Source organism: Pavona decussata, unplaced genomic scaffold (assembly GCF_977016875.1).
Source record: "Pavona decussata unplaced genomic scaffold, jaPavDecu1.1 SCAFFOLD_58, whole genome shotgun sequence".
NCBI classification, from domain to species: domain Eukaryota; kingdom Metazoa; phylum Cnidaria; class Anthozoa; order Scleractinia; family Agariciidae; genus Pavona; species Pavona decussata.
In genome coordinates this window covers 5,700,306-5,712,351 of record NW_028145480.1, presented here as the reverse complement: position 1 = coordinate 5,712,351, position 12,046 = coordinate 5,700,306, and the positions used below count along the sequence as shown (strand labels likewise).

At 38.5% G+C, this 12,046-nt stretch overlaps 1 protein-coding gene across 7 annotated transcripts in view; it reads right to left on the bottom strand.

The window, feature by feature from the left end:
* The window catches only part of LOC146479886 (uncharacterized), a 134,881-nt gene that overhangs the window by 100,170 nt on the left and 22,665 nt on the right, over positions 1–12,046 (bottom strand). For 3 of the 7 annotated variants that reach the window (XM_085110758.1, XM_085110759.1, XM_085110761.1), the window contains exons 17-18: positions 11,250–11,306; positions 10,502–10,601 (exon numbers count right to left, since the gene is read on the bottom strand). The exons of the other annotated variants lie outside the window; for them this stretch is intronic. In XM_085110758.1, the coding sequence (XP_084966884.1) occupies positions 10,502–10,601; positions 11,250–11,306 (157 nt within the window). The remainder of the gene's footprint in view (positions 1–10,501; positions 10,602–11,249; positions 11,307–12,046) is intronic. 7 annotated transcript variants of the gene reach the window in all.

Sequence of the window (12,046 nt, the reverse complement as noted above, 5' to 3'; positions counted from 1 at the left end):
AAATTGTCAGCGTAAGAAGCGTTCAGAAACCGCCACTATTTGTAGTTTCCTTCGTATCATGGACTGAAAACTAAACTACATCACTAGATTGAAGGACTCAGCGTAGTATTTACTTGTAAACATAAATATTTATGGCTGTACATGCAGCTCTCACCTTATCATTCGTGAACTGGATTCGAAGCGCACGATCGCCGCACAGACACAAACGATTCCTTGTTGTTAAGGGTTTCGATCGATGTGCATCTGGTATCAGCTGCATTAACAAAAACAGAAAAGGAACTCGAAAGGCCATTTCACGGAGGTGTTACACCATACTGTGTAGAACTAGAGAAGGAGATCTGAAAATCAAAACAAAGATGCCGTTTATATGATGTCATCTTCCGACGGATCACATCCTCACGCTGCAAAGCAATACAGTACTGACGTCTGTTAGCACTGAGCTGTTTCCCGCACTGTAGTAAATCGAAATGGTCAGAAAATCGTTCTAAAAAACAAACAAACAAACAAAACTGTGGATCAAACCGTCTGCACAGGTTTCGATTACTGTCATCTTAATTTCCTCAGGTGTTGTCCGAAATTGAAAGTACACAGTATTGTAACCCCGACAAAACAGACAAAGGGCGATCCAATGCCAGCATCTCTCTCACCTGATTGCCACTTAATTAAACCCTTTCTCTGGCACCTTCCGTTCCACGAAAGACATCTCCTTTTTAATCGAATTTCTTCTTCGTTAGCCGATAGCGTTCACTGCATGCAATAAACCAAAGCTATCTCTGAGCGTTACGAACGAGTGGCTTTGCCAGTGGTTATCACGTTACATCCTTTGCTATGCGGAAGTCGTATGAGGATCAGGCCTGATCTGATTGATTGATTGATTGATTGATTGACTGTAGTTTTTCATTTTGATGGTGTCTTTGCATCGTTAGGTTGTTGGATTTAGTCCATTTCCCTTGTTATGTGACCCTTCATGTTACTATATTTTTTAAATAGCTAGGACAGGTGATGTTTCACGTTTCCCTCCAAGACGTTTATCGGGTCTGAAATAAAAGCTTCTGTACTAGTATTTTCACCCTAGAATTGTTTCTTTGTGATACTGGTTACTAAATTAATAAAAGGATAAATAAATAAAGAAATAAATAAATAAATAAATAAATCTGAGTAATAATAATTAAAATAATTATAACAGTAGTCGGTAGAATAATGTATAATACTGAATAATAATAATAATAATAATAATAATAATAATAATAATAATAATAATAATAATAATAACAATAACACTCTTCTTAAATTGCACTTATCTACAATTGCTCCAAGCCCTTTAATACTTAACATGAAATAGACAGCAAGGACTATTCATACTAAATAAATCAGCCATATTTTCACTGTAATGATCTATATGCAGCTTTCCAATTGTTGTTCGGCATAAAACAACAGTCCATTCAGTTTGTCTTGCAGTTTTGTTTTATTTGTTTCCTATTCTGTTCACCCGTGGGAGGAGGGGTACGACCCCCCACTCTTTCACGTAGAAACTCATTATGCAAACCTATCACAAACATAAACCAAAAAAATTGCAATGTAAATTCAGTTTGTTTTGCTAGGCATTTTTGCTCAGTTTCCTCTACCCTTTCTGATGGCTCAAATAAAAGCTGTCGACTCAGGATAACATCAATAGCACAACTCGCCTTAGGCCTAGTTTTGAAGTGTGGGCACTTTTAAATTTCTAGCAGCGAGTTCCGAAATGAATTCCCACACTATATTTCCACCTCGCTCCCTCGAGAGAGTACCCTTGGCGGCCTTGATTTGCGGCTTGCACACGACAAACTCGCGACTTACACACTCGCTATATTATTTTGTTCGCAATAGCCGAAGAGAGATTTTCAGGCAGGTACGAAAGCAAGAGAAATGAGAAAGATTTGGCGCGGTTTCATGCGGGCTGCAAAAATCGTGTATTAAGTAGATCTAGTGAATTTCAAACGGTCACAGAAGCAGAGGTTGATAATTAATTCTACAACTTGAATCAGAGTACGGATTTGTCCGAAGTTTCCAAAACTTCTACCAGAGAACGAGAAGTCACTTATTGAGCTCACGCCGCGGTAATAAGTACATCTTTTGCTCTATAAAATGAAGTTTAGTTCGTACATTATTCTTTCATGAGATCAGTAACTGCATTACAATTCATCACTTACAGGAAAATACAAATACATTCGTCTTGTCAACAATATGCTGTTTATTTAATTTGCGAAGCACAATAATGAATATTTATTTCGTCACCGATTTCCTGTAAGAAAAGACAGTGCTTTCGCTCACAATCAGCGCTCTGAGCTCAATTCTTTTTCATTTTTTACACCACTACTTATAAACTTAAAGTCACGCACGTTGGGAATAAATGATACAAAAAATACCTTTGAATAGATTGGCCTAGATTCACATGCGGCTTGTTTTAGTCCGTTGGCATTTCTAAACAATTAAGTCCTTACAATTTTATAGTCTACTTACATTTACTGCTGCTAAAAAATTCTTGGTGTTCCATTCGGTAATACTAAAATTGATCTTCTTTCCCATTTCCGTGCATTTAGAGCTCCGTTAAAAGGCGTCAAGCTAGCGATACTAACCGTCGTGCATCAGTGCATGTTTAGGTCTTGACGGAAGCCGTCTGCCAACGTCCGTCGATCGGCTTCCCTCCCCAATGACAGTTTTTAAAATAATTCTTATAAATAAACAACAATCTACCTGAGTTGAAGAAATGTCAACCTCCTCCAGGTCCCAAGTGCGTGTGTGTTGTGGAAATGCTGGTTATAAACCGCTTGTTGTCACAAACTTCGCTGATGCCTTCCCGGGACATCACGTACTGACTCCTTTCTCGAGGAAGGAAAAGAGAGGACCCTGGGAACGAGGTTGACCAAACTCGTTCCCAGAGCCCTCTTTACAAAAGAAAACTTTTGAATGCAGAGGTCCACACAACGCAGGAATTAAACTTGCTGGTAATTTTGCCGGATCTCTCTTGTGAGAGACCTCGTGTCAGGCGTCACTTGAACGTGAAAATGATGATGACCACGTGATGGCCACTAATGAATCTGCCCTTTGCCGTAGTGCCAGCCTTGCATTCAGTTTTGTATTTTCGCCCTCTTTACCCCTGTACTGATTTCGTTTACTCAAGGAAATGTTAAATTAAAAAAATTATAATTTGAAAGCAGCAAGTCAGCTAACTTATACAAGATTGAGAAACACATTGAGCTAGTTTGTATCGAACACAACGGAAATCTGTGAAAAAAGATAAAAAAAAATAATATACTCTCCGGGCACGAAACCTGGTATGGGGGGGGGCTACTCCGCTATATGGGCTATACGGGGAAGCGCCGCTGGATAGGGTGTGATTTTTGGCCCCTCTGCCCTGAACAGGGTATATAATTTTAAGCGAGTCTGTCCTGGACCCATCCTAGACAGCAGTATGGTTGCAAGTCATCGAGCATTTGGAAATCCGAAATCAGAGATGTTTGTCTGTATTTATTTTAATAAACAATCTTTCAAACCCCTAGCGGTATACCCCTATACCTCAAAACGGGTCAAGTAGCCCCCGCCCCCCGGCACGAAAGCTCATGTGACGGGAGGTTTTGCGGGATTGGCACGTCTGTCTCCTCATAAGCTCTTAATTTGACACATAATTATTTTTTGGTTGCTTACTCAATTGAACGCTTCTTACTGTCCAACAACATCCGTTGGGTTGTCTTGGTTCAGCAATATTGTTGGGATGCTTAGCTTAGCACCCCGGGCCGTGTTGAGGTTTGACCAACATTTTTTGTTATAGATCGGATGTTAAATGACGTTTAACCACATATCTAACAGTCTTATACAACAGACTGGACTTGTTGTACAACAATATATGTCGGAACGTTTGGCCGAGGAAATTCATTTATTTACATATCAAAAAGTACAAGTTAACATCATATAAATGCAATAATATTGGTAAAAAACAGAAATGTCTTTTTTGTAAGATTCAGCACATGAAGTCAGGTTTGTCTAAACGAAACAGTTAACATGGTATGAAAACATGGATTGCTGCAATAGCAATAACAAAAATCAGACCAATTATCACCAAACAATGTTTTTTACCCTGCAAATACCGTATCCAAATTATTTTTGTTTTGTTTTCATTTTCGTGCTGTGGATAATCGCGATCGATGCCATTGTCAGTAGTGCTGTTGGTTCTGGACACTTCTGGAAAATTGAACAACTTAAGAAGTCTTTGTTTCCAAAAAGGCCTTAACTGAATATCATAATAATCAACAAAGGTTCTTTTCTGCAACTCTGAAGGAAGCAGTCCAGAGTCCACTTTGTCGATTCTGATAACGATAAGACTCTGATCCCGTTTCTGTACAAACCGACCTATGGCGAGGTCCAGTTCGTAGCGAAAGTAATTACTGTTCACAGAATTGGTTGACAATAGTGCTATGACTTTGTAGCTGTTGTTCACACTGGCGGCAATAGTGAGTGGGATATGCTTCTCGAGGACAAAATCTCGGTAATCTACACATGTTAAATGGTGCTTTTCTTCAAGGAAAGGAAGAAGCTTGTCTTTCAACCACGGTATGTTTTTACAGTTGTATATTATGAACGCGTGGTATTTAAAATCTGCAAAACGAAAGCGAAATATTACTGAAACTCAATATCTGATCAAACGTAACTCAGGACAAATTCAAGAAATGTGATTTTATGTTTAAAGCTTGGTGAATGAATGATAGAGGTAATTAAAAGTGTGGCTGAAAAGCCCTAGAAAGGGAGCTTCAATAAATGTATGTAAATGTATGTAGGTATTTTGTTTATCAGTGACACGGGAATTCTCGGGAAAAAGTCAGCTTCCACGAAACTCCCATTAAACTCAGTGGTACAGCATCCGAACTAGTAACTAGAAGGTTCTACTTCTGTTGGAACTTTATATTCGCTTTTCTTCTTGTTCTTGTTTTCCCCTCTTACTATATATGCGTATATATGTGTATGTATAATTATGTACAGTATAGTGCATGTGTATTTTATCAATTGTTTCATTGCTAAACTATATCGGGAGACACTTCCGGTAGCTCCGACTGTGAGATTTATGGCGTCCGCTGTAATGATGTGGCCAATATGTTACAGCGACACATTTTTTCAATTTCCGCCCGTGAGAGATACAGCAGCTTGTGTGCAGGATGTTGTCGCCTACGGGAGTTTAAAAACAATTGAAAATTTTAAACAATCATCCCTAAAAGTGGTGGCTTACGAGAAGTGGTCGTTTACAAGAGTTGGTCGCCTACGAGAGGTTCCATCTATTGTGATTCGACTTGAAAACGTTTCGGTATTTTGGAAAAGTAGTCGCTGATGAAAGGTGGTCGCTTACTTGCCTAGTTCCTAGGCCTCTCTCTGTTTTCATCTCGGTCAATCCGCTTCCGTCCTTAGACTAAAATTTGGATCGTCTCTCATTAAAGGAAGAAGGTCCTTTGATTTTCCCTCGACAGCATTGATAGCATAGTCTAAATAAGTAAATTCAAATCAGAGGAAGAATTGTCACAAACACCAGCTTAAATACGAACTCGATCGTACAAAATTAATCAGAAAATAAACACACTCGCATAAACAAGCAATAACACAATCTTGTACATCCAACAAAAAAAAACAAACAAACAAACAACAACAACACTGCACGGAGACAATATGACTATGAAACCTCTTGAGTGGCATTTTCCTGCTGTGCTGTTTATCATGCTACGCTGGTGGCCCTAACTGTGGCCTATGAAGCAGTACTTTCCTGTGGGTACAGTTGTTATACTGTACAAGGTGGTTCTTCTTTTGAGTTTGTGGGTGAAAACCTAAATTGTGACTACTCAAATGAAAGCTACTAAACAGTGAATGAAAACCAAAACTACAGCCAGTCAACTGCAAATGTTTAGATACTGCAGTGAAGTTCTTTTCTGTGATGTTGTGTGTCTAACTGGTCAACGTGCCTAAAAAGCTTCACATGTCATGAAAATGTAAAAGATGGTTTAAGGTTCCTTTCTTTAGGGAATTAAAATACTGATCTTAAGTGTAAGTAATACAAACCTGAAGGTAAAGGAATGTTTTTAGGATTCCACGGTCCGCAAAAGTACACCAGGAAGCTAAAAACCAGAGCAAGCCCAGCCAGGATTCCAAGCGAAATGGACAAATAAGCAGTTGTGTTCCTGGATTCTGGGGAGAGAGAAATGATTAATTTGATTACAAATCAGTATTCATTTGAACATAACATGGTTAAAAATCCCAACTGGTAGGAGGTAGACCAGCTGGTTCCTTACAAGCGCGGCAAAGGATAGGAACTCGGGGCTACCGAGAAAAAACTCCGGCTAGCAGCCGGAGCGGGACTTGAACCTGGGACCTCCGGATTACAAGGCCGCACCCTAGCCGCTCTAACCCCTTGGTACAGCAGAACAACGGAAAAAGTCGAAGACTCTGTGGGCATATAATAACAAGATCATAAAGTGCTGTTGGAGCATTTCATTGCATTTCACTTATGATTTATTATTAACACAGCCTCTTTTCCAGGCCTAGTCTTGTGCTTATCAAGTGAGCCGTGCTGCCTGTCTGAGGCTTGGCACCGAACTCGAGGCGTCAATGGGTGACTTCACACTCGACCGCGCGACCAGGATGTTTAGGGACGAGGCTGATTATAACAGTGTTTTGTACGTCTGAGTCAATTTCAAGTTTATAAAACCGTTCTTATTTGCAAGCCTCGTAATCAATCAACCAAACAAATACAGAGCAACAAAATTCAACATGGTCTTCATATTTTTGAGCGTTTTCATTTCATTTTTTATCAGTTCAAAAAGCCCCAAATTTCAGTTGATTGATTATATTAAGGCAAGAGAAGATCCTGTCTTGATTAAGGCTAATCCAACGGAGTCATTTACTGCGTGCACCACATGCTACAGGCATACAGGATGGTAAGCCTGAGGATTGGGAAAAGGGTGCTATTGAAACAGACTCCAAACAGGTTTGCGATATTTTAATTTTAACATCAGAAAAGAAAACAGAAAACTTTAAGATTTCACTGTTTCAAAATGTCTCCATATAATCAGGAGATGCCTTCTTATTTTAGGGGAATGTCTTCATAACTCAACGTCGGTGGAAGTTCAGATTCGGAAAGACGCAGACAAAAATTTATAGGTCGCAGATTTTGATAGATAGATATTTTCGTGTCGAAGACTGAATTTACTTGAGCATACTGTAGTTAATTTAGGGACTGGTTATGAAACCTTGCCATGAAAATAATGGTGCTGTAATTTACGTTGGAAGCGCCGCGACCCGTGCACAATCCTTTGTTTTAATGTTCACATTTCAAACTCTATTGTGGTTTGTGCACAGTCAAGGCCAAAACCGTAAGAAAAACACATAACGAGCAAGTTTGTCAGGCTTCATAACCATTGCCTTTTATTACCTTTGACGAGCTATACCCTCATTTCGTCTGTTGGACCAATCACCTTATAAAATATTAGGTGCAGTACTTGTTGTTTTTGTGGTTTCTGCAATGATGTACTTGGTTTTTGGACATTTTTTAGGGGTTTAATAATTAAATTCGACGTACAGTTACAGGAGGATCCTCGTTTTAACCATTTAAGCCTCAATGGTGACCAGCTAACTTTTAGAAAATTGACTTTTGTTATTAAATTAAGCAGAAAAACTAACGCGGAGAGATTTCGACGTTTCGATGACATCCTGTCATCATTATCAACAAAATGAAGAAAATTTACATAGGTAAGTAGACAAAACTAAACTGAAAACAATAGTCTATTGCCGTTCTAAGCGAGTGAATCATCAAGTGACCTCACACAAAGGAAAACCAAAGTCAAGTGAATAATGTGGCACGCATTGAGTCTGATTGGATGTTAAGACTTGGTCTGTACTTCTTAATCAGGAGCATCTCGTATACCAGACAGTCCATCTTTCCTTGGCATTTCCTCAGAACTGCGAAATTCTTGGCTAAGTCAAGAGATCTAGGGCTGGTATCATGATCTTGTTGAAGATGTCTGCAAATGGATGAAGAACTGCGACAGTGTTCTTCAATTCTCTGAAAAAGGTGTCGAGTTGTGAGGCCTATGTATTCGGCATCGCACAGAGGACAGGAAAATTTGTAGACCCACTGTGTTGATTGATCAGAGAGGGCTTTTGTTCTTTTACGACAAGTGCATCACCCAGTTTACGGCTAGTGTAGATGGGCTGTAGAGGTGTTCCGATTCTGTTGCTAAGGTTGTTGAGTTGTTTTCTTAAGACGTCAGCAGACTTTTGGCCTTTGAATGGCAGCAGTATCCGCACAGGTTGTTCAACTGGCACCACAGGGTCCTCTTTTACCGGTCGGTCCGGTCCGACTGAAAATTGTCGTTCCATTTCCAGAAATTCCAATCCCGCTCCTTGTCACTACGCAATAGCCAAACTGGCGCTGGCAGGATGGTACTGAAGTCAATTTGTACAAGTCCAGTGTTTGTAAGCTTCTGACGCAAGACCTGAACATTCTCCATATGCACAGTAACGCACACAAGGCTCAGGGACACCACTGATTTGTTATGTTCTGCCTTTTATCAGTTTTTAAACACAGATTTTATATTCTCCGAATGTTGACGATGTTTTCCCTCGTTTTACTCTTTGCAATATGGGAACCTTACTGCTTTGACAGTCGATGCGAGATATGTCCAGAAAGGCAGACTAATGAGATGCATGAACTGTTTGATAGACATCATTTTGAAAGATTCTCTCAACTCGGGAAGGGCTTTAGAAATTCAAAAAGAAAAAAGGGGGTAACCACAAATCTTTTAGAGATAGTGAGAGTTCAATTTGGCAAAACGCGCTCTATATTGTTTTGTTCTTTAACGTTTTTTTGCAAATATTGTTGCTTAACTATCTCTGAGCGCGTGGTTACGCCAAAGTTTTTTTTTTTTTGGATTCCAACGGCCCTAACTGAGATGCTTTTCCCGCATCGGCAAAAGTCACAAGCGACGAAAAAATATTGCTGTATTAGGAGGCACTATCCTTAACAGAAAAAAACGACTGCTTTGTGGTCTGCAGCAGAACCGAATACTCACCCGCTTCCGTAGGGAACTTCAAGGTAGACGGAGTAACATCTGAAAGATTGAAGTAGAAAATGACTGCGATAAGTTAAGTTACAAAAATAAAAGGGAAAATGGTGTCCTTTTTTACATAACTTTTCTGAGGAGCTGTTACATGAGGCAAATTTTTCCTGCAACTTGCAACACAACGCCGCTACCAAATAAATCGCGGACGAAATTGCGCGTCTAACACGCCCTCATCGCAACTTGTCACACCACGAAAAATGAGTTGCGAGCTGCAGCCTAAAAAGTAGACAGGTATTCTACTTGCGTTGTAGCGTGAAATATTAGTTTCTCAATGCATCTTGCAACGTAATGCTCACGGCAGCAAGGAAAATTGCCGAATTTACATAACAATAAACAAGCAATAAACCGAATTTCTTTGTTGAATCGATTAGTCATCGGATGCTAGTGTAAAAAGTTGGCGGCTGTAAATTTTATCACAATACTTTGCAAACCTAACACAGCCATTAGGCATATGGAAAGCCAATTTTTTTGCTAATTTTTCCAGTGTATTAACAACATTGCGTATGCTACGTTTGAACTTTTCTGTCCGTTTTTATGTCATGTTTAAAACACGAGCAGCAGTGATTTATCGGGATTTAAGACCACGAGGCGCAGCCAAGTGGTTTTACACCCGATAAAACACGTGCTGTGAGTTTTTTGAACATCCTTAAAAAACATTCCTGGAAAAGCGTGTGTCAATACAGTTCATAACAATGACGCTTTTGTGAACGTTGTTAATTAGCGTACGAGAAGAACACTAACACTGCATAGTAACAAGGAGGAGGGTTATCGGGTTATAAAACCACTGCACGTGATGTTTTATCGACCTTTTTATAGGTCAATAGGCTTATGAATTATAAATGCATTTTTGAAGATTCGTACGTTAAGAATTATGGGTAAATGTACCAGTCTCCATCTTGTACAGTGGATTACATGGTTCGCTCTCGGTTTCCATCAACTTCGATGTAGTTAGCGGATAGAAAACTCAAAATTGCTGTGTAATTATGAAATGACGAGTTCAAAATGTTTCTTTTCAGTCCAAAACACGAGCTCTTAGCAGAAATCAAATGATGTCATCATTTTCAAACGGTAACTAGCGAGGCTCCGCTATCTTCTACTTTCTGATTATTCAGAAATATCAGGAAACAACTAAGTAATTAACCAAAACCGACTAAACAGAGCAATAAAATGATCAAAAAGTGTATGAGTGTGGAAAGTTGGAGAATTCACCTTTGGGAAAAAACTGAAAACATTAAAATTTTGACATTTTCTAATATCATATTTTGACAGCGATCGGCTAAGAAAAGACGCTGACAGGTTAAAGAGGTTTTATACCGTTCAAACAGGTACTTCTCTACTATGATTGGATACCAAGAATGGGTACTTACCTCGACCGAGTGTAGGATCAGGGCGTCTCCTCGAAAACATATTTAAGTCGATGTCTATTTCATTTTGGCTATAATTTGCAAACATTGGAAGAACAAACACCTACAGAAGAAAGGCGACAACATAAAGAAGTGTTCCTCGCATCGCCACATATTACGGTGAACATTGCAAAAGCGTGCAAGTACGGAAAAGTGCTAAAATTAATACCAAACAAAACGAAAACAGGTAAAACAGGTAAAATCACATCTAAAGATCTTGGTCATGTAATGTTGGATAATCCATGGTAATGGGGGTGGGATAATGATATGATATGATATGATATGATATGATATGATATGATATGATATGATATGATATGATATGATATGATATGATATGATATGATATGATATGATATGATATGATATGATATGATATGATATGATATGATATGATATGATGTGATGTGATGTGATGTGATACGATATGATTATGATTATGATATGATATGGTATGATATGGTATATGATGTATGATATGATATGACATGACCTGACGTGACCTGATGTGATATATGATATATGATATGATATGATATGATATGATATGATATGATATGATATGATATGATATGATATGATATGATATGATATGATATGATATGATATGATATGATATGAGTGGTTTTCACTATTAAGTGCTACCCTCTTTAAATAAAGGATTTACTCAGTGGAAATGCTAACGGTCTGTATCGCATTTTTTTCAACTTACCGCGAGGTTGACCTTTCTCTCCTCCCACCAAGCGGAGATTTTTACACTCGTTAGGTTCTTAAATGGAACAAAAACAGGTTTACTTTAATACAGATGAAGTTGAAAAAGGAGACGACAGACGCGTGTAATGAGGAATACAGCCATTCAGGGAGTACGATTATTTTGAAGCTGTTTTCAATTTTTAATTCTTATTCTATACATATAAATACGACAAATACTACAGCTGAATCTCTCTAGAATCTCAGAAAGTCGGGCCGTTTGTTTAGAAACCCATTCACTTCGGAAGTAAAATTAGGAGTTTTACAATAACTGTCAAAATGTTCGCCTCTGATTGGCTCGTAGATATTGTGTATAAGAGTACAGACAATAAAAATGTAAATAAAGTCAATAGCGCTTGAACTTTTTCCATTTTAATGTAAAAAGCAAATTGACGGCAGTTTTCTGTAGTTTATATTGTTTTATTAAATTCTCAGCCTCGGATATTGCATTTCTAGCGTTCTGATTGGTTCACTAAATCTCGGTTATCAGCTCATATACCGTACTTTGACCTTATATGGAAAACGAATGCCTTAGGTGTCGCTAAGCTAAATTTTTTTTTCCGGTGGGAAGCGAAAGTTTCATCGGAAAAATGTAGAAAAAAAAAGAAAGAAATACCAAACAATGCCATCTCAATATAACAAAAATAAAAGCCACAAAGTTCGGTATGGCACTATTTAATGGTACGTATCTCTGAAGTTTCCTTTAAAATCTTCAAAGTTGCAAGATTTTACGATTTTTAGATCACATAAAAACAACAA